A 22,860-nucleotide genomic window follows, 5' to 3' on the forward strand; every position below is an offset into this window, starting at 1 on the left:
CTTTTGCATATGCCATTTTCCAGCTAAAGGGATGATGGTAGAACTTGCCAAAACTGCACTTGGAACTGGTGGATTTAGTAACAAACTTTCTAACCAAGTTGTTTCCAAAGGCTTTCAGCTTAAAAAACTTGCAGGCAGTTTCTTGCAAATTTTGTGGGTCAAACTGCCTCTGAGGATCAGGCTATAGCAACCTGATTTTGAAGGCTTTGCTAGCTTGGGACATGTTCTTTTCTTCAGGAACACTAAATGTCATTTATTTTAATATGTCTTTTTTTGAAAACTCTGTTTAAAATGGATAATTTCTGGAAGTTGGGATGTAACCTTCCATTAAAACATCAAGCGGCATCATAAGTAGTACAGAACTGGCAGGTGTCTATCTTATGTTGCTTGGAATGTAAGTGTGAGAGAGCAAAGAAACTTCAGCTTGTGTATCAGCTGGTAAGTAAAGAAAGAACCGACTTATCTTTTGCTTTTGAAGTCTAAAAAAGTTGTGTATGTTTTGGGTTTTGGTTTTTTTTTTTGATTGGTGATCTTATGCCAGGTAGGGTGCTTCAGCATATCTTTTTAGGTTTACCTTGGACTTCCTTTGCTTGATGGTTAGTGATTTCTCTTGCTAATTTAATAGCCTTTTATTCTCAGTTATCTATCTCTCTCTATATATATACACACTAATTCTAAGTATTCTTTAGTATGGGATGAGGGGTTTGACTGTTGTGGGGGTTTTTTCCCAACAGTAATTCAGGCCCAGTAATCGTCTCGTTTCAGCATGTGCTGTTGAATTTTGGCACAAAGTAGAGTCAGATTTATCTGTTGGAAAAATGAGCGATGTATGCTCTGGAGTGAATCCTTAATTATTTTTTTGTTGGTTTGGTTTTGGATTTTTTTTTGTTATGCTCTTTTGTACTCATCTAATAGTGGGGAAATATGTTACTTAATGTTAAATGAATTTAGCTTCATCTAGCACATATGTAGTAAGACAAACTTCTTCAAAGGTACTTAAGTGTTTTAGTGCTGCAGGTTAAGAATCACACAAGAGACTGTGCATTTCATGTCTCATATCTTTTAGTCCTGTCACTTAGGTCTTTAGTTTGTAATAGCTTTGGGAGGTTTTAGGACAGAAGATGCAATGTAAATATAGGGGGGAGTGTTCCCTATGATTTCCTGGTTTGTTCCCTCTATTTAAACAAGTATTCTTACAGTTGAGTAGGGAATTAAAATACTAAAACATGAGCAGTAACAGGAAAAGCTGTGAACAGAGTAAGCTTAAATTCAACAGGGTCAAAAATCTGCTTAGTCCTGTTGAACATTCGGAGTAGCCCCAAGGGACTGTACCTACACCTGTACTTACAAAATTGGAGCTCCTTGCGAAGGAAGGGGTGCAGCATGGCTCATTGCATCAGGGAAAGGATTTCATCTTCTCCAGACCTTGAGAGTGCAGTTGCGTGCAGTTAGTGTCTGCTTGTACAGCCGGTGCAAATCTTGAGCCTGGTAGTTGACTAAATTGCCTGAAACACCTTAAGATGTCCTCCAAGGGGGCAAGTGTTTGCTGGAGGTCAAATGTCCAAGTTTGTTTGTCGCAGGCCTGGGGACCCTGCCTTGTCCCTGTGCTGTCCCTGTCCTAAGGCACACTTTGTGGTCTCACTAACGTGCAGTGCTTTGCCCTGGAGAGTAACTAAACTGTCTGTTCTGTCGAGGTGTGGCACTGGATGTATTGCATCGCAGGAGAAAAAGGCTGTGCAAGGGCATGATCTAATCGGAAACTTTCAGCACAAAGGTGGAACAACTTCATCTCACAGAAACCACAGCCCCCTTTTGCTGGGTGGTCCCAGGTACAGTCCGTTCATTTCTGCTCCGAGGAGCCCAGGGCCACCTGCCTGTGCTCAGGGTGGGGAGGTGGGAGCAGGGTGCTGGGTACCACCAGCCTGGCCCCGTGTTCTCCTCACACAACTCGTTGAGCTCTCACCACCTCGGGAGGGGATGCATCCTTGCAGTCCCCCACCCTCCGAGCCCCCCAGCAGAGGAGACGTCTCCCCTCCCTCTGGCTGAAGGCCGGTGCTGCTGGGCAGGCACCTGCGCTGCGAGGCGGTGCTGGTCCCAGTCCCTGCCCCCTGCGCTGGGGTCCCTGGCTGGAGCCGCCCAGCTGTTGCACTGCCTGTGCGGGAAGGCAGCACGCAGCAGAGGCAGGTAACGTGCTGTGGGGTCCTGGGTCTTCCCAAGAACCCACCATCTCTTTCTTCTCTTCTGCCATCCCCTTGCTTTCCTCTCCCTTTCCAGCCTGACCCCCTCGAGGGGTCCTTCACTATATATATTGCTTTTTTTCAGAGGTGCTGGGAGGCTGGCTGGAAGGGGGAGGATGGGCATTGGCTGTGCAAGGGCTTATCAGCAAGGCTTCTGATTATGAGGTTAGCTTTCTGGTTATCAAGCTTCAGATAAGGCAGCAACTGCATCGGAGTGAGTGATAAAAAGTCCAGGATTTCTTTACATGGAAGAGCGGCTGTTTAGGGAGCAAGAGAAGGTAATCTGGGAGCTCCTCATAACTCGAAAGTTCGTAGCAGGGTGACATCTCAGAGATCCGATTGCAGCATATGCTGCCATGGTGCAAGGAACAATCTGGGCAGATGCTGGATGGGATCTGCAACAGATCCCCACACAGTGATTTGGGATTATCTAAAAGCTGCAGTGAACTTCTGCAAACAGACTGATTTCACTGGCAAAAGGAACTATTTCATCCTACAGGTTGTTTTATCAAGCAGGTTGATTTCACAGCAGATTTTTTCTGCACCTGGTAATTTTCTATTGGAGTTAGTCAGGATGAAAAAGCACTTTCCTTAGCATTTAATCTTATTACATAAGAATTTAGCATGCTGTAATCAAAACCCACTCCCTAATCAAAGTGAATGAGCTGGAATAAACAAATCAGGATTGACTTTGGTAGCATGATTTAAACTATGCAAAGTAATCAAACCTTACTGCAAAATTAATAGGGCAAAGGCAGAAACAAACACAAGAAACTTCATTGTCTAGGAAACCAGATACGTCTGAGTGAGAGACATGTACTGTAGTGCTCCCAAAAGAATAGCTGAAAAAGGTTTCAGTGTGTGCAAGAACAGGACAGAGGCAATAGCTTCTTAAAGTCTAATGTTTAAATTTTTCATCGTCTGTCAGTTTGAGTCACTCCTGTTACAAGACTGGAGTTAAGTATTTGTGATACTGAAGTGTTGCTAGAGGCTGTTGAAAGACGTTTTCATAAAAGAGTACCTTGCTGATATGTGAGATTAAGCAGTCTGAAAAGGTGTTTGTATTTATCAAATGTTCAGATCTGTAACTCAAGCCACAGCAAAGAACTTTTTTTTTTAAAAAAAAAAAAAAAAAGGAGAGAATGAGTCCAAATTCAGCAACAAAAAGAAATGCAGAAATTGTGTTGCAGATAAACCCTTGAAATGAAGGAAAGGGAGAGAAAACCTAACAAAGTCATCTCAGGGTCAGAGCGTAGTTGGCCAACAGGGCTCTAAAATCAGAGACTAATCCTAGTGTAAGAAGCTGCAATCTGTAGAACAGGGTATCATCTAATATCTCAGATTAATTAATTGTTTTACCTGTGGGGATGGTAACTCTCATGGCTGGGCAGAGTGCCAGGCCGAGGGTGCAGAGGCAGAAAATCCCCTCTGCAGTAAACTTGCTGCAACGTGGATTAAAGCAGCTCATGGTCCTCAGTGCTGCGGAGGGGACATAGCTGCAGGAACACGTGTGTGAGTGAGACCACCTCGGTCTCAGCTTCCTTTCCATCCCATTGCCTTATGGCAATGTTATCCTTGTCCTTCAGGAGCTAGATAGAAAGCAACACATTCATTTCATATAGGACAACTGTGAGACTGTCAGATCTTTTCTGATGAGAATCTGTGGTGCCCTGGTGAAAAGCTCTGGGTATCCTATTACTGCCCTTCCAGCTATTTTATCTTTCCATGATCTTTATGCCTCATAGCACAGGGATAGCAAGACCTACTAAAACACATATTTCCATAGAAACTGTGTCCTAGCTGATGGGGAAAAATTGATGGTACGCTTCTCATGAGTACAGACCAGAGCTTTGATTTGTCTAAATGAAGTGGCATGGTCTTGAACCTGCTTTCTCAAATGTGTTGCTTTCTCTCTGCTTCAGGAGGGTATAAGGACATTTTTCCCCTTTCGGCAGAGGGATGGCAGCAGGGAAGGGGGGTGCTTCTTCACCCTCCCTGGAGCACTCTGCACTGGCACAGGGCAAGCAGGAGGGCTAGGGCATCCCACCGTTTGATAGCAGGTTCAGGAAACTTAACGAGCTAGAAAAAGCTTAGGGTTTTTTTTGAGCTTCTTTGCTATTTCCTTTTTCACTCCTTCTATTTCTTTTCTCTTTTATCTGAGTTTAAAAGGATTTGTTTGTTTGCTTTAACAAAACTGCATTTAAGTCATATTTAGGTGGAGTGTGGCTTAGTAAATAAATGATGCTACTAGGGGGAAAATTAAGAGCTACTTGGTAAAAGGGAAATAAATCTGGCTGTACATGCACACTTGCAGACTTGTGTTTGCATAAAATTCCTGTCCTGGAAAAAGATCTAAATTAAAAATTTGGGAGCAAGCACTTCTAGATGATTCTGATTTCTATCTGTACTCCGTAGCTTAGGCTGTCTCTGATTTATGGCTCTGAAAGTTTTGGGTGAATATTGCCTTTTGACTTTGTTCTTTTAATTTTCCTTTTCAATCCAAATATCTTCTGATTCTAATAAACACTAGAAGAAATGTCCAGACTTTTGAAGATATGTTTCTTATTGATATCAGTGAATCATGCTGAGATTACACGCAGTCAGAACTCTGAAGGTAAGACCAGAACTCCTGTATGAGGGATGTATTTTGTGTGGATGGAAAAAGCTATGTGTAGTAAAATAGACGCAGTACTGTTTAGTAACTAGGACCATAGTCTCTGCTTTCTTGAATTCATGGAGCTATGCCAGCAAAGAATTTAACCAAGCTTGCTTATTTTTTAACAGCATTTTATTTTCACTGCTTTTTTGTAAATACGTTTAATCAAAACTGCATTAAATGCTTATAAATAAATTGTATGTCTATATATAGCTTTGATTACTGCATACAATACAGCATTTTTGTAGAACAGTTGAATGGTGAAACATTAAATCAACTTTCAGTAATGGAATAATCTTTTACAGATTTGCCTCCATTATTACACAAAGCTGTGGTTAGTATTTTTATTTGATCTCTTTACTAGCATTTTGTATTATAATTAAAAATAATATTTTGCTACATATATTTATAATTTTTTCCTTAGGATGAAGTAATAACTGGGAAGTATCTGAATGGTAATGTACAAAATTGTTCCCACTTGTGCTTCTAAAAGGAATTAAAACTCAATATCTCACCATAACTTTTTGTGTTCCATTTTTCATGTGCAGCTCTCCTTGATATACTTCATTTTCAAAGGTAATGTGTTACTCTCACCATCCTGGTTTTTTGGTATTATCTTGCACTTTAGATATGATCTGTTTCATTTCCACAGAAACAGGAACATTATGGATGGAATGAAATTGGCACATATGATTACTTTGATTTAGATCTCCTGTGAGTAGTATTTCCTCTTAACAAGGAAAAAGCTGTTTCTCACGATGAAGCAAAAAACATGCATAGAATGAGGCTGAGAATAAATGGCTGCTACAGTTTTCAAAAGTTTTGATAACTAACTTTGTTCATATGTTTCAGAATGACTTCTTAAGGAAATTAGGTGCAGTTCCAGCTTTCTGCCCATCTCCCTTTTTCAGTTCTGCTCCATCCCCCATCCATCCCACTTCCTCCAGCTCCTGGTGACTTTTGAATTATTTGCTAATTTTGTCTGGATTTGAAAGAGCAGTATAAGCCTCAAAGGCAATTCCACTCCTACATATTTTGAGAAAATCAATGGCTGTGTAAAGAAGACACCCTGTAATTAATGGCTCTGCTGAGGGAAAGGCAGCAGACGTTAGTCACCGCACTTCCCTTCTACAAGCAGATCAGAACAGGTATAATGGGGTACCAGGAAGCACATGTATCGCACTGGACTAGCCACAGCACAGCTTGTCTCATGCCTGGAGATGGTACTAATGGCAACACATTGGAAAATTGAGATTATTGTGGGTTGTTGTGGAGCTAGATGAAAAAAATCTATAACTAATTAATTCCGTTCCTCACTGAACCACGTGTTTTCATTGCATTAAATAGGTCAGCTGTTAGTCTCATTAGGCCAGAAAGCCGAATATTCATGTCATTGTGGTATTAGTAGCAGTGTTTGTTCTTCTTATTCTTGTTTTGTCTTGTAATGTGCTATTTTACATGTTATACTATTTTACTGGCATTATTGGTCCTGTTTTCTGTTACAGTTCTAATGTCTGGACAGCAGATATGCTTTCAAAAGTCATGGCATATTTTAATGCCCAGGAAGTTATGTTTACTCTTAGCAGCCTACAGGTTTGTGCCATTTAAAATGCATTAAAAAATTTATTTGAAAAACAACCTCTCTGCCAAAACTAGGTTGTCAGTGATAGAGATGACTAACAGACCTACAATGTAGCAGATGAGTAGGAAATAGGCATAGGATTGTCTTTTTTTCCCCTGAGATTGCAGGGGTATGCAAGGCAGTAATAATAATGAAGCAGACCTTTTTGCTTTTCCTCTGATGGAAAGCAGACACTATAGAAGTTTTCAGGCTTAGTGATTGTTTCTGAATTGAGTATATTCCCGTGCTGTTTCTCCACAAAATGGCAGGTTTCTCCCAGATTTTGACTGTGGCTGTAGTTTTGCACTCTTTCTAATGGAATGAGAGGCTCCAGAGCATCCTACAAAATGCATCCACCTTTTCAAGCTCCTCTGAACTCTGTTTTTGTAAATTATCAATGTGGAAGTGATATAGGAAAAAGTCATTGTTCTTTATGCCTGGTCGTTATGATTAGTTATGAGCTGGCTTAAGTGGAGCTGTAGCCTGCTAATCAAAACCTGAGCCCCTCCCTCCTTTGTACGCGCGTGCGCACACACACACACACACACAAAGATTAAAAAAGGCAAGCGTCAAGTGTGCGATCTCTGAGCCTCAGGCATTCCCAAAAGCCCACGGCCATGTAGCTCCACAGCGCTTGAACCTTTTCCCAAGCTCCGTTTCACTGTCACAGCTAATCCAAACCTACGTGAGACTAATGCTGCCTCTTCCCATTTGATTAGATTTATTAACACTTTAATGCTGTAAGCAGGTGTGGATGCCCTAGACAACAAGGACCTAACTATGTTAATATTTGCTGGTGGCAATGCAAGCTAAGCAAAACCAACAAAGAACAGTTTCAATTCAAATTCCAAACCAATTCTGAAATAATTCTGTCAGGAATTAGAAGGGATTTTACTCCAGTCTGGTGCTAATGAGCCTTACAATGCTTTCTGTTCCAATGTTATAATTCCCCTTAGATTTTCAAAACAGGCCTGAGATTGTTAACGGGTAATGCAGTTTGATGTGAGAGAGAATATTTTTTGCCTTACGACCTGGTACAGACTTTTCCTCCCATCTAATTGCATATTTCCTTCCCTTTTTTAAGTAATAATATGCACACGGTACCTGATTTTTTTGAGCTCTTTAAAAGTTGCATTTTCACAGCTCTGCTGTGTGAAGCTGAAAAGCGTTATTACTCTTCTTTATGAAGTGAGAAACCGAGGCATCTTTCTTAAGTGGCTCACTGGAGAATGGCTCGCTCGCAAAGCCAAGAATAGGCTTTAAAAATCACTGCGTTTCAGAATTACATTTAGGTTATTTTTGTTTACAGTTAGTGTTGAGTATAGTTATTCTAGTTGTTGACAACACAGACAGTACAGGAGCTAAGCACTTATCTCTCCTTAAGCGGAGGTTTTCAGGGAGTAAAATGCCCCTACTACAATAGTACAAGTTTTGTGTATATTCTGCATATTTTTCTGTACTTCAGATGTCCATAAAAAGTTACCTGAAGAACCTTTTATACCAGCCTAGGCAGCTACTATCCGAATTCCAACAGCTTGATCAGCAGCAGTTCCGAACTGCAATGAAGTATCTCTTCAACAGCAGAAAGGACCATCTTGTAAGTCACTTTGCACTTGGTAGAAAGACAAGCTGCTGTCAGTGGTTTGGATAAATGAGAGAGGGCCAGACTGGGGGTCTTGCAGTGCACACCGTGTGGTTCCTTAGCTGGCTTGGATTAGATTCCAGGAGCCCCTCTTGTTAGCTTGGATTTACTTAACGTAATTCTTGCTGTCTGAAAGTTTGGTGCCAAGTCCAAGTCAGTCATTGGGATTTTCTCTGTAATCAGTGGAGAGAAATGCATCTCCAGAGAATGATCTACCTTCCTGAGCAAGTTTCTACGGTAGGTCAGACCAGTTGTTCTCGGGGAATATCTGCTTCTCTTCAGTGGCTAGAAAGAGAGCCAAGATGACTAAAGAAGGTGAAATTAGTTATCTTCTTGATTAGTTACAGAAGTGTGCAAGCAAACTGTTGGGCAGTTTGGAGGAGAGGTAGCATAACGTCATTTGCTTGCCACTGTGGTGTGTTCCCTATGTGGCCCATCATAAAAAGTCTGGCTTAAAGTCTGTGAGTGCCACGCCAGGAGGATCACTCCTGCAGAGAGGACCTCCACCGCAGGGGTAGGATCATAGCCTGGTGTAGGAGAGCACTTAGCATCTTCCCTGCCGCAAGAAAGGGCCTCCTGCATGGGTAGTGCTGAGAGGATGGAGATTAATCTGGGAGAAAAGGGAGATTGACTGGCCAGAATAAACGGTGTGTAATCCACTATTCAGACAGTGGTGGTGCAGCTCCTGCTGCCCGAGCACACGGGATAGGTGTGCAGCATGCACTGGAAGACAGAGCAGTAGAGCATAAGCACTTTCAACAAACTACATTTTGTCTTCTCAGACAGCATACCCAGTTCTTCCAGGACTGATAATACTGCCTGAACAAATCACCAAGCCCAGGACTATCAGCTCTGAACAGGCTGTCCTAGACATGTTGATTTGAGAGACAGAGCAACCTAATAATCCATCCCTAACCAGGATGACGTTCCCTGGGCTTGGTTCTTTGACGTTACCCCATCTTCTGGAGGGGATGTGTGTAGTAATAGCTGCAAGAAATACTGCATGGGAAATGTCTATTCTAGAGATGTCTATGTATTCAATTATGTATAAAATAATAACCTTTTGATTCCGATATACTTTCAATTTCCAAGTAACTAGTGCTTTCATGAGAGCACACGCTATAACTTCAGCCATTTGGATTATTTTTCTGTTTTTCATTTTGTCAAAAGATTCAAGCTGGTCTCTGGCCAGTGCCAGAAAGGAATTATCTGAAGTAATGCAACCAGACAGTATTTTGCAGCTATTTTTCATGAGAACAGCACCATATCTTTTGTAGAGTGCTTTCTGTCAGGCCTCAAAATGAACAATGTATTGAATTAATCAGAGAGACATTCTTTTAATGCTTTTTTGCTTGCAGGAAATGGGAAATGTTATTCTTGATTGGGGCAAGACTAGAGAGAGAATTTTTCAAAGCCCAGGAGTAAACAGGACCTTGTTCCTTATAACACTGGATAAATGCTTTCTGGCTCTGAGTGCTTTGGACTGTGTGGATATCCTAAGCCAGGTTTTGCATCTGTCAGCAGTGAACTATCTCCAACCTGATGTCATTGGGAACCTCCCAAACGTTCTGCTGGAGGATGCTTTCAGAAACTTGTAAGCCATTTATTTTCCAGATGCAATTAATACTATGTAGTATTTTCTGACTATATATACCTTTAAAAAGAGGTTACTATATGGTCTCAGTCTCTTTTCCAGATAGAGCTTTCGGCTTCTGTGTTGCTCTTTCTAAAAACATTTGTCCATGTGTGTAATTTAAAAAAAAATAGTTAACTCATTAGTGAACTAAAATTCCCTTGTATCACTTAGATCAACAGTATTCAAGGACCTCTATGACAAAACCTCAGCAAATACACAGAAAGCTCTGTATGGCTGGATGAAGCAGATGCTACAAAAATCCTATAACAGGAGTGGTATGTTATGTACAAAGTATTTTCTTCTTGCTTATCATAAGAGAAAAACAGTCAGCAAAAGACCTACCCATTGTATTGAATTGTTTCCCAAATTCAACACAGGTCTGTTTAAGAGGAGCTGTCTTGAATAGCTTTGCTCCAGAATACAGTAAACATAATATTTTTGTTATTCACAGCAAATAGTTCTGAAAAGATGCTTGCCCTTCATCTCTTCTGCACAGAGCTCTATGTGAAATCTTTGCACTGAAGTCCTTTTTCTAAGATTTAAATAGGATACAATTGTCAGGTACTCTGCACAGGCATGTTGTTCACTTCTAAACTCCTATTCAGTCTAGAAAAACAGATCTGTCTCAGAATACATTATCCAATGCACTGTTTAAAAATAAAAAAGAAATGCAGACGTTGAAGTTCTACTGCACGTGGCACTATATAATTCAGAAAAGGGATGAGATAAAACCAAAGGTAATTAATTCTGATTTTATGCATTTTGCCACATCTGTTTGCCTTGTTAATGTGCCTTAACCAGATGTGCCACAGCTGGGACAGTGCAGGACAGGCTCCACAAGGGGGCTGTAAAGTGGCAGCAGCACTGACATCCCAGCAGTGCTGTCATGGGAGCATTTTACACTTTTAGATGTGTATGTTCTTCCTTTTTCCCTTCACATCAAAGGCAGAATGCCCACTTTGCTTCAGAGGAGCTAAATTTGGTTCCTGGGACTTATGCCATTTCAAAACATCAGACTAACCTATGAAGTTGAGAGAAGAAGTTCATGACACTGCTAGGAGGTGGCATCCCTGCCAGTGCATTACCGGGGAAGCAAAGATGCAGAACTTGCCTGATGATACTCAGCAGCCCTGGGAAAGTCCCACAGCATCAGACATGCTGAGTTACGTCTGAAGCATTAGTGAACCCTCAGCCTGTAAATGGTCACCCAGCTCAGAAGGGACTGAGTATTGCCGTACCTCTGGTACCTCCTGGTTGCTGCTTCAAATGCAAAGCAGCGTAGATAAGGTGATTCACTGGGTGCGGACTGATGGCCGGCTAGTTCTGGTAGTATGAGCTGCAGGAGCCATCAGCCCTGAGCAGGTACAGCTGGACTGCTACCACCATCCAGGCTGTTGTCTAAAACAATCTAAAGCTCACTCAGGTGTATCTGCACACCATGTGTCACAGCATGGAGTGCGGGACAACAGAAGAGTCCTGCAATAGTCTGATTTATTCACTTCCTATGTGGCTAGCACTGGGACCACCTGGGAAAAGGGATCAGCGATCTGCAGAAGCAGCACCTTCCTCATTGAAGCTCAGCAGAAAAGAAACTTGAAAGAAGCTTCATATTTGTGGTGTTGATGGGGCCACCTTCCAAGCGTTTTTTGATGGTTTTGGTGACAGAGAGCTCATTGCTGTGCCTCTGTTGTGCCTGCAGGAAGGCAGAGGGGGCTTCTCCAGCATTGCCCCAGTGTGTCGGGCAGCCCCCGCCGCTGCTGGGTGAGCAAGTGATGACATGGCCAGTGCTGGGTCCTGCACCTGGGGAGGAACCATCCCACACACCAGCCAGCGCAGGCTGGGGCTGAGCTGCTGGGGGCAGCTCTGCGGAGAAGGGCCTGGCAGTGCTGGTGGGCAGCACGTTGCCCATGGGCCAGCAGCGTGCCCGTGTGGCCCAGAAGGCCAGTGGTGTCCCGGGGTGCACGAGGAGGAGCGTGGCCAGCAGGATGGGGGAGGGGATCCCCCCCCTCTGCTCTGCCCTGGTGAGGCCGCGTCTGGAGTGCGGTGTCCGGTGCTGGGCTCCCCAGGTCAGGAGAGACAGGGAGCTGCTGGAGAGGGGCCAGCGGGGGCTGCGGAGGTGATGGGGTCCCGGAGCATCTCCCCTGTGAGGGGAGGCTGAGAGAGCTGGGCCTGTTCAGCCCGGAGCAGGGAAGGCTGAGGGGAGCTTCTCAAGGTCTACAAACACCTTAAGGGCAGGTGCCGGGAGGACGGGGCCGGGCTCTTTGCGGTGGTGCCCAGCGGCAGGACAAGGGGCAACGGGCACAAGGTGCGGCACTGGAAGCTCCACCTGAACACGAGGCAGAACTCCTTTCCCTGGAGGGTGCCGGAGCACGGGCACAGGCTGCCCGCAGAGGCTGCGCTGTCTCCTCCTCTGGAGACGTTCAGAACCCGCCTGGATGTGGCTCTGTGTGACCTGCCCCAGGCGACCCTGCTGTGGCGGGGGCTGGGCTGGATGATCCCCAGAGGTCCCTTCCAGAGCCTGTGTCATCTGGCTTCTTATGTCTTAGAGTCAAACCTTTTAAGAAATGTCTTTGTCGCTCAGCCAGTTAGTGCGTTCCATGTATTAACAGCCCTGAGGTGCTGAGGGATGAAGCATGCTTGTAGCCCTTACAAAAACAAGAGGCTGGAACTTCCAAATTTTGTACCTTATTTAAAAATAACAAAACAGGTTTTGGGGATCACATCTACCATGCTTAGTAATTGCCAGTCTGTTTCACTGAAGGCCACAGTCAGCATCCTTAAATTGTGCTAGTTCTTTTGTTTAATTTTGCTGTCCTATCTTTCAACTCTCTTAATATTCCTGAGGTAATATCACTTAAAAAAAAAAAGGCCTGACAGTTCTGCTGGGAGCATCATCGTCTCAGCTAAGGAGCTTAGATCTGTGTTTGCAAAAAATCACTTACTAAATGGGATTCTTCTGCTTCTGATATTTATAGGCTGGGGCTTTTTGGATACTGAAAACTCTTCAAAGTGCACAGATGATTTTATTCTAACAGAGTTGTTATTATCAGCGCTGCTGAGGAATGTGTTCAGAGGTATCACATGCTGAGCCATCCAAATTATGACACCTTGGAGAAAATACTTATTTTGTGGCTCCAAGTACCTGTCTAGTCAATAAATATTTTCTTGTCAGGGATATTTGGATCTTGATTTCATTTTCAGTCCTTGGGAGAATGTTACTAAACGAATGACGTTTTTTAACTGTTACACAGTACTTTGTATTTTGCCAACCTATTTTTATATAGGTACGTAAATGATTTTTCATTTTCTCCATTATTGCTATTGCATATTGCTGAAATAAGTGGTATCATTAATTATAATATATAAGATATATAAAATGTTACAAAGTATCATGACTTCCTGATGTTCTTAAATAATACATTTGATTAGGAGAACTGAATTTTAAAAATGCTGCTCCATATTTAATACTATTGGTTTCATTTTTCCTGTCCCATCCATTTTATATTTTGACATCATAAAACATTAATCATTTTCATATGAGAAAACTTCAGACATTTGAAACACTTTCATTTTCATCAAAAAATATATGGGCTCATAAAAATGTAGTACTAAAATCCAGCTGATGGAGGGAACCTGACTCTCTCTGCTAAGGATTTTTCTGATTTGCAGATTTTTGTAAAATTATTTACCAATAACAGGTTACTGGGTACAATGTATTTGAAAAATAACAGCTTTCTTAACATTGTAGTGATTATTTATTTGTACAAAACAGAGTTCAATGAATCAACTTCTTGGGTCAGTGCAGAAAACTTATGGATTTTGGGAAGATATATGGTCCATCTCCCGTTAGAAGATATTCTGAAAATTAGTCTCGATGAAGTAAGTAATTTCATTGTTCTTCAGGTAACTGCGGTTGGATATATCATTGTCAAGTGATGTCAGCTACTAACAACGTGAACACAAATGCAAACTCAAACATGAAAAATAGGTTTATATATTTTAATTACTTAAATATGATGTGAATCCAAATCCATTGTCAACCAAATATTCTTCTCTTTTTGGAATTTGAAAGTGCCTATCATTAATATGTAATTATTTATCTGTATCAGAATTCTGTGACTTGTACTGAAAGATAGGGACCAATGACAGAAGAACCTCAAATTATTTGACAGTTTGGCAGAGAATTGCTCACTCAGCTTTGCCTTCAAAAATTCTGTATTATCCAAATCTATCTTCTACCTTTCTCTATAACATGAATGGAATAAGTTATTATAGAGCATCAAATATATTTTATTGAATGCAATTGTGTCATAATCCTGACACATGATTTTGTTTGCACTGGTCAGATAAGACTATTCATTAGCTATGACAATGCCACGAAACAGTTGGACACGGTGTATGACATCACACCAGAGCTTGCACAAGCTTTCCTGGAAAGAATAAACTCATCAGGATTTGATATGAGAAACACTTCAACTATCTACAGGCAAGTATGTTAGATCTACTGCTTTTCTTTTGCTTTTATGGCTGTGTGTGGAGAGGATGAACAAGGAAGGAGGAAAGAGAGGAGCAATAAGTAGCTGATGGAAGTGTTGGTGTGGCATAACTTTTCCCTTCCAGCAGAAAAATCTAGGCTGAAATCCAACCCTGTTTAGCAACAGTGAAGAACTGCTACTTTATGAATTTTTGGAGGTGTGCCTGATTAGCTAATGCTTTGTCTCCTGCTGCGCAGTGAGGAGTTGGCTGTAGTATTAGTAGGAGAACTACAGCAGTATCTGGGGGACCCAGTCGAAGCTCCATCACATTGCACAGTGCCGCAATAAAACAGAGACATGAGTTGCCTTGGCTGTTTGAATCACAGAAGATAGGTGTTTTGTGGAAATCATGTTAGTTAGGTTTGAAGGAGGAAATTGTAACTCATGCCAGCCAGGTGTGCAAGTGGTTTTTCGTTGATGTGGGTGTCACCAGAGAGGTCACAAAGCTCATCCTGCTGTCCTCTTTGTCCTGCAGGGCAGAGACAAGCCATGCTTAAACACTTGAGACTGTTAGCATATAAGCAGAAAACTGCATCTTCAGGGCTGTCAAATCAGCACTGAACTTACTTTAACAATAATAAACGAAAATAAACTGCTCTTACTCATAAATATACAGTGAACTTGAGCTATCTGCAAGAGTGCTGTACTCCACGTTTACATTTACACTGTTGTGTCAATGGATGTATTTAGTCCCAAGACACCACTGTCTGAAGTTATTTGTAGTCTCCTTGGGGGATACCTTGGAGTTTTAAACTAATGGAGAATATGCTTTATGGCTTCAGAGCTCCTGTCATTATTGCAATGTAACTCACTGACTTTTGTGAAGTATTGCTGATTGTTGGAGGTGTAAGTGGGAGAAGAATTATGCCCGCACTCCAAATTTCGATGTCAGAAATCTTAAAAATGATTTTACCACTCCAGAGAGGTGTCACATTCTCACAGATGAGAGAAATGCCATGCTCCATAATCCTTAATATATTCCATTTTTACAACACACTTATTTTATATTACTCATTTTAACCATACTGATGATTTAAATGCACTTTTACTTTTAAGGAGTAGTATTATTCATTGGTGTTAATCCCAAAGGAGATGAAGAGCCCTTGGTGGCTATGCAATAATGCATCAGAGAGTAATTATTTGTTATAAAAATGCTGTTATAGATGTTCTTTGATTTGTATGTTAGTTTGATGATGTCCATGAATTCAGATGGGCTGCTGAAGCAGTATTTTGTGATACTGCTAAGCAGGTTGTTGTTGAGGGACTAGAGGAACTAACAGCTAAGCCTTTCTGCGCTGCAGAATTTTACTGTTTGTGATAGTGCTGCAGTGTTGTCCACTGTTGATTTAAATCACATCCAGACATTATTGCCTGGACTCTGCCTACGCCTGCATCGTTGAATTGCTAAAAAACAGAGTGTAGCAGGAAAGCTGGGCTTTGGCCACATCTTTGTAGGTTCTTGTTCTGTGTAAATTATGAAAACAAAGGCTGAGAGTTCACAGGGACAGGGGATTGATTCAGGCTTCATACAAACAAATTAAATCACCGTCACTATAAAGTTTAAAGTCCAGAGGGAGTGATACACAGTTCAGACCTCTTTCTTTGCAGGGCTGCAGGTAATGACAGTAAATATGTGCAGGGGTTAAGTCAGAAGGGCACTTACAGCAGGCGCTTACCCTTGGTGGTATGACTGCTTCTCCCCACCAGCTATGGTTGTGGTTGTGCTTTACAGAGGTTAATGGAAAAGCTGTCTTAAATAATACGGCACAGGTACTGTGAAGACAAATCAGCTCCACATCTGGTTCACGACACTGCCTTGCAAACTGCGGTGCTGGCACAGCTGAGCTAGTGAACCTCAACGCATTTTCTCCTAACCGGTGTTGAACAGGACAGGTCTCCAGCCATTCGCCAGTCATATGTTTGATGTGAAATACAGCAGGCTTTGTTTAAACCTGAAACAATAAAGAGGCTGTGTCAGGCTCTAGCTGCTGCTCTGACGCATGAATGAGTTACGTTGCATGTGAAACCCAAGTGGGATTGAGAGTTCAAAACATCCAATCAATCCAGAAAAGAACTCCGCAAGCCACTCTAGAAACCTATTAATAACTCTCCACCCTTTTCAAAGCAGAGATTATACTGCAAATTCTGTCAAGGGGAGTGAAGTCATTAGCTGGGAAAATCCAGCCATGGGCAGATGGAACCTGGAAAGTTAAATTTTTGACAGCACAAGCAATCTGGGTCAGGTTCAGCTGAATACAGAGAACAGTGCGTGTGTCTCATACCCCGGTTTCAGGCTGTGTGGAGTTGTAAAGATTGCAGTTTAAGGCACTAATGACAAATTACTCAAGTTTTGAGCACAAGTAGGGTATACCATGCTGTATTTCTGTTTCCTCAGAGTGACACCTTTTATGCCAGAAGTTAGCTAATGTATTTCTTCTGTATAGGCTGGGTTTATTGGTTTGCTTTTATGATGACATGGAACAGATGGATGCAGCTGTGGCCCGGGCTTTACTTCATCAAATGATTAAGTGCAATCACTTGAGAGGTTTCCAGGCTGAGGTTCAGAAGGTAAGTACAGTATTTTCTCTTCTTGCCTAACTTAATCCTAAAAACAGGGGAGGAGGGACTCTTCTTGAATATGGAAAGAAAAGAGTGAAAAATGACTGGGATTAAGAAATAAGTGAAAATAGTTCTCGAGCATATCATGCAAAGAATAAAAGCCAATTTTGTTTTTTTTCTTTTACAGTGCTCATTCTTTTCTTGTTCTGTTTCCTCCTGTTCCATACTCCTTTCACAACTGCGGTTCTATTTCTGAATTTTTATGAAGTGTGTGGTCACTAAATGGTTGCCGATGTCTATTCCAGAAACTTCAGCTAAAGTTTTGGGTGCTAATGGAAATTAGTTCTTGGCAGATATTTTTTTCCCCCATCTGCTTTTTTTGTTTGCTTTAGCTCAAATCTCAGCTACTGAACACTGCCATGCAAAACCAGACATTGAATGATATCGTTGGATCTCTGTCAGATGCTGTGGTTGGACTAACTTCAAGTCAGCTGGAATCTTTGTCACCTAAAGCGGTGCATAATGCTATTGCAACATTAAACCAAGTCTCTGGGTGGGCAAAAAGCCAAGTTATGATTTTATCCAGTAAATACCTCTCTTATGAAAAGGTATCTCTGATAACAGCTTTCCTACCTTCTCTTTTTAAAAGTGATTTTTTTTTTTAACGATAACCATAGATTTTGAAAAGTTTAGTACAAGATTTCTTTTTAGTACTTAGTGGTCTGAAAATTTTGTTTGAATCAAATAAAACCATCCAAGACTGTACCTCCCAAAGTAATCCTCAAGTAACAGAGAGAATGTCTATTTGTATTTGGCAGTTGTATATATTATTTTTTCTGTGTCACTGCCCTAAGCAGAATTTGCATGATCAGAGATCCCAGATTCAAATATATTGTAATGGAAGGAATCAGGGTCCTCTCTGAAGTTTCAAAATAATAGTGTTGATTTATTTGTTAACTTTTGCTTTTGAATGAGTCTACTGTTCACAAGCCAGAAAACTTTCTTTTTGTGCTGTTATCTCCGCAGGTCTTATCATTTTATAATGTTAGTCAAATGGGCGCGTTGGTAACTGGTATTAGCACCCAGTCATTCTACAGCATGAACCCGAAGGAGCTTTCTCAGATTATTCGAGGCACAACATCCCAGTACTTATCTGACTTGTCGCCTGCGCAACAGCAAGGGATCCTCAGGAAGGTGATCATGAACTCGAGGGTGTAGCAGGTTCTTTCTGTACAAGGGCACAACAACCAGATATGCACAGCACGATTTAAAATATTGTCACTGAGACGTGTGGTTTGGCTCGATGGTCCATATTTCTAATGTTATTTTCTGAACACCGAGTATATTTTGAAGGCTCTCTCTTGCTTAGTTCCATGGCAGTTTTAATACTGACATGTTTTTCCTTTATCCTCTTAAGAAAAATATTACACAGAGTAGAAAGAAGGGCAAATCCTGTAAATCTAAGCATCAGTTCTGAAATGCCATGTGTTTATCTGTTCCTCTCTTTAGATAGCTGCATCTGGAGATTTTTCTTCATCAGTCAAAGACATACAAGGAGCTTTCTTTAAAGAAATATCTCTTTCTGGGTTATGGAAGCAGACTGAATATAATTCTTCAATGATGAAAGAAAAAGAACTCAGAAGAAGCCAGGTAAAAATTGCTATACAGTTCCCATTCCACTGCAATTTAGTATGATGGAAGAATCAGAAAAGTGTAATACATATATGTTCAAGGAGCATAGGTGAAAGGAAGGAACGGCCCCAAAATGTGTCTTGACATAAACAACAGGAGGACATTTAGAGCCTAGGCAGCATTATGAGACAATGCTGCAGAAAGGGGAGCATTAATATGCTGTTTAAAAGTCTTCAAAATTCTGCCACATACATTCTTGCTTTCCAGTACCGTATAGTAGACATTTACATGTACAATCGGCCCTTTGACTGTTCAGAGATGAAAGAGGACCAAGTGATATCCAGAGGTCCCTTCAAACCTAAATTGAATTCAGTGGTTGTGTGCCGTGGACATCTTTAACATCATCCCATAATGCCAGACAGTGATGTCTTGTCTTGTGAAGAAGGAATTCAGCACTGGATGCCAAACCTTTTGGTTGGCCAAGCTGGCTTTAGAGTGCATAAGAGTTAAGTGTACAAAAACCTTGCAGTAGTTATTGTATCTTCCAACTGGATTACCTAAGCTTAACTTTAATGTGGTGAGTTTTATTTCAGGCTTTGTATCTGTATGAATTGCTGTCTAAGAAAAACTATCCTGTTGACCTTCTAAGGTATGGATGAGAGTCTCTCTTGCAACGGGGTTTAAGTCTAGTTTTGTGATGAGAGCAACTCTGAGGTAAACAGTATGTGGTTATTTTGTGCTCTCTTATGTTTATTCATTCCTTGATACCACAGGATAATTCACCTTCCTCATTAAAAAGGGTCTCCAAATCAAAAATCAGAGTCAAAGCATTGCAGAGGTTTGGGTATTTTAAGGCTCAGTGGCTAATTTTCAATTTGATTACATTTTTACTTTCAATTACAAGAAATGGGAGAGGTGGTCAAGAAACTGTATCTTAGGACATGGTTGTGAGGAGTAAGGACTAAATCCTGCTCAAATATTCAAAAGATTGAACTTTGCTTTTCCTATCAGCACAGGACAGCTTGTGAAAGGAGTAACTTGTCAAGTCATTGAAAGTATGGGCACAGACATTTTTTTAAACAACTTTAAATTCTTTGAAATGAATCTTCATCTGCTTTCTCCATATCAGGTAAAACTAAAAGAAGACTTTGTGTCCATAAATATAACTACCCAATATCTAAATTGTAGTTAAATTAAAATTTGGTTAATTCTGTTTTTATTTTTTCAAAATCTTTTGTATGTGAACATGTCTGTTAAGATACTTTATTTAAGTCTTTTAGGTGTGAATTTGTCTGTTATCATACTTCATTTTGACAACCTAATTTGTCACTTACAAACTGCAAGAAATTCCTACAGTCCTTCTAACTTGCTAATTCATGAGTAATCTGTTTGGAAATGTATATATAAGTTTCAAAACCATACAAATGCTCTCATGCACCCAAATATAGGATGCTTCTTCTCTAATGTCTACAAAAAGAAAGCTCTAAACTACTTTAAAAAAAAAACAAAAAAGAAAACCAAAGAAAAATGCTCTCTAAAGAGATAATATGCAGTTTTGTATATACTAAACTATAAGCTGTAATAAACAAACTAAATTTTCATTCTTCCTCAAAATTTCTAAATGTTTATGATCTTGAATTTTTGTTGGTTTTAGGTTAATTGTTTGGCTTGGAAGTTTTGGAAAGTCTCCAATGCATCTATTCCTCCTTTCCTCTTACTGGTGCTTCCGTGAGTTACATCTTAACTACTTTATGTTACTGCATTCATAGCAGTACGTTGAGTAGTCCTGAGAGCACTTCTTTAATAATCTCTTCAATGCTAAGAAAACTGGTGATCCATAATTTATAAAAAGTGGTTGCTAACTGTAGCCAAAATCTGTGTCAAGTGAAAGCTGGTAATACTTGGTGTCTTTTAATATAGCCCATTTTTATCACAATTGTGGATTCCTTTTCATCCTTGAAATCAGTCCCCCTCGAAGCACTCTGTGCGCACACTGAATCACAGTGTGGTGGTGTGGCAGCAATGAAAAAGCTTGAAGTGTTGCTGCTTATACTGTTGCTGATGTCTGCTAAAATAAAGGTGTTAGTTCATTGGGCTTTCTTAAACATGTTCAGAATCAAAAAACTAACATAAATGTAGGTTTTGCTAGTTTGTTTTGGTTTGTTTGTTTCTTGATTGTTTTGGAGTTCCCCCCCTCTAGGTTGTGAGACTTGGTTTGTTTATTTTTTTAGGAATTTTTTTGAGAGTGGATATGTAAGACAAAGCCATTGGGTACCTCCCAAGCATACTGCTCTGTATGCTTAAAAATATTTCAGTGTGTTTAAAGACATTTTTGTAAGTTAGAAAAACTTTGCATTATGTAAATAGCCAAGTAATATTCAGTGACGCCTTTTTTCCTTAAAAAAAAAAATAATAATTGTACCTTAATAGGAACTCCTGAATTGTACAAATTGTTCATTCCTCTTTTTCTTAACCTTTCTTTCTTCCTACGTGCTTAAAGGGATAAAAGGGAATGAGAACTATTATTTTCCTGAAATATTTTTAATTGAAAAGAAGTAAGAAAATGAAAGAATTCCATTTGAAAAGGCATTACTCTCTTTAAAAAGCAATGAAATAATAATAGAAAGGCTTTAATGCAAGGCTTTCTACATGCTACAGCACCAAGTTGTTTGGCCAACAGTTGCATATTGCTTGTTGAGGGTCATCAGAAGTCACTGGTGCTCTTGCCTACAAACCCTGGTAAGGCTGGGCTGGCGCAGCTCTGGGATACGGCTTTACATGCAACGGCTGCCTGCTGCTCTGGGTGGAGAAGAACAGCATTTTGTTTAATATGGCAAGCCTTCTTGGACTTTGATAAAAAGGAGGCCTACTTTAAAACTACTTCTTGTCCTTAACCCACCCACCGCATCTTCACTCATCACAGAATTATTCCTAATAAAAAGGAGGAAGGGGAAAAGTTTGTAAACTGTTGACAGTCTTGTTTCATACAGTGTTAAAGCATCTCAGAGCACTTCCATCTGCTTGCAGCTATTTATAACCCTCAGCCACTTTTTGAAGTAAAGTTCATGTGCTGATGAACTGGAAGAAGATGTAAGTTAAAGTGTGTATTAATTGCAACTTTTCTGGCCTGGCCAATTTATAATTTTTCAGATCCAGACTTGTCTTTAAATTCTTCTGTCATCATAGATTTTATGGGTGTGGTTATGCATGTATGAAGATCAGGTTTATATTCTGACACTGTTTAAATTCTTTCTGCAGGACTGAGTACCTGGAGTATGTTTCAGGCCCTTTGTGTGTCCCTTTCATTGGAAGTCTGGGGAAGATTGAGATGGACCTTTTCAATCCAAGCCTTCACAAAAAGAACGCTGTCCTGCAAAAAGTACAGGAGTGCTTGGTAGGTATAGCTGGGAGGGGTCAGCAGGGGAGGGGGAACTGCAGAAACAGTAATCTGTAACTAGCCACTGACAATTCCAAACTGAGTGAAGTGGTTGATTGGTTTTCTCTCCCTGTATTGTAATGTGGTGCATCACAAAGTTATCCTGCCTACTTGTACTGTCTGGTCCACACACACATGCCCATGGTCTCCTGTGTAGAGACAGCAACCTGATACACAGGCTCTCCTGCTCTGTGGTTGTGTGCTGAAACTGTAGCTGGTGGATGCTGAGAGCCCAAAAGGCAACACACAGCGTGATGATTTCTTATTTAGACTATCACCTAGCTCCGATAAGCTTAGTGTCAAGGCCCCAAGCAACCGGGTGTAGCTGACCTGCTTTGAGCAGAGGGGGTGGACTAGGCAACCTCCAGCGGTCTCTTCCAAACTTAGCTGTTCTGTGGTTCTGTTATACACATACGTATTGCTGCACTGCGTTTTGTCCAGTAATATCAGTCACCACCTACATAAGGTCTTGACTTACCCATCTGTATTCTTATGAGTTTTTTGTGTACTGTTTCAGTTTTATTGTTCCCTGCTTAAGGAAACCTTTTTATAGCTTCCTTAAGAATTTTCCTTGACTCCATGCATGTTACGAAGTGTTCTTATGAAATGGCATTACTGACCATGGTGAACTGGCTGGGACAGCCTGGAGCTGACCCATTTGCACCTGGAGTTGTTCTCCCCTGCTCCAAGTGTTGCTAGTCCTGTAGAGCTGCGCGTGGCACAGGAGGCTCTATGGGAGAGGTGGTGGTACCAGCAGGATTTTGTGACTGCTGCTGTCTAGGAGCTGCAGCAGTCACACCAGTTTTTAGGTGGAACTTGTTCTTTGATGTAGCTGCAAATATTCATGTCCTTATACATATTAACCAGCTGTATAATCCCTTGTGTTTTGGCAGCTGCTTGAGAAAC

The 22,860-nt window shown here is 41.0% G+C and overlaps 1 protein-coding gene across 9 annotated transcripts in view; it reads left to right on the forward strand.

Annotated features, from left to right (window-relative positions):
• Positions 1-1,694: 1,694 nt before the first annotated feature.
• Positions 1,695-22,860, forward strand: part of OTOA (otoancorin) — a 40,901-nt gene continuing 19,735 nt past the window's right edge. The window contains exons 1-19 of one of the 9 annotated variants that reach the window (XM_056335659.1): positions 1,695-1,829; positions 4,771-4,851; positions 5,199-5,227; positions 5,318-5,348; positions 5,442-5,469; positions 6,399-6,486; positions 7,980-8,111; positions 9,515-9,750; positions 9,964-10,067; positions 13,565-13,671; positions 14,139-14,278; positions 16,772-16,895; positions 17,279-17,494; positions 17,913-18,080; positions 18,396-18,536; positions 19,112-19,167; positions 19,530-19,647; positions 20,173-20,246; positions 21,777-21,912. In XM_056335659.1, the coding sequence (XP_056191634.1) occupies positions 4,773-4,851; positions 5,199-5,227; positions 5,318-5,348; positions 5,442-5,469; positions 6,399-6,486; positions 7,980-8,111; positions 9,515-9,750; positions 9,964-10,067; positions 13,565-13,671; positions 14,139-14,278; positions 16,772-16,895; positions 17,279-17,494; positions 17,913-18,080; positions 18,396-18,536; positions 19,112-19,167; positions 19,530-19,647; positions 20,173-20,246; positions 21,777-21,912 (2,007 nt within the window). In that variant the 5' untranslated portion in view covers positions 1,695-1,829; positions 4,771-4,772. Of the gene's footprint in view, positions 1,830-1,855; positions 2,185-2,547; positions 4,852-5,198; positions 5,228-5,317; positions 5,349-5,441; positions 5,470-6,398; positions 6,487-7,979; positions 8,112-9,514; positions 9,751-9,963; positions 10,068-13,564; positions 13,672-14,138; positions 14,279-16,771; positions 16,896-17,278; positions 17,495-17,912; positions 18,081-18,395; positions 18,537-19,111; positions 19,168-19,529; positions 19,648-20,172; positions 20,247-21,776; positions 21,913-22,860 lie in introns of those variants that run through there. The other 8 variants (XM_056335665.1, XM_056335657.1, XM_056335660.1 and 5 more) reach the window with 8 other exon arrangements.

The sequence above is a fragment of the Falco biarmicus genome, chromosome 4, assembly GCF_023638135.1.
Source record: "Falco biarmicus isolate bFalBia1 chromosome 4, bFalBia1.pri, whole genome shotgun sequence".
Classification (NCBI taxonomy): Eukaryota; Metazoa; Chordata; class Aves; order Falconiformes; family Falconidae; genus Falco; species Falco biarmicus.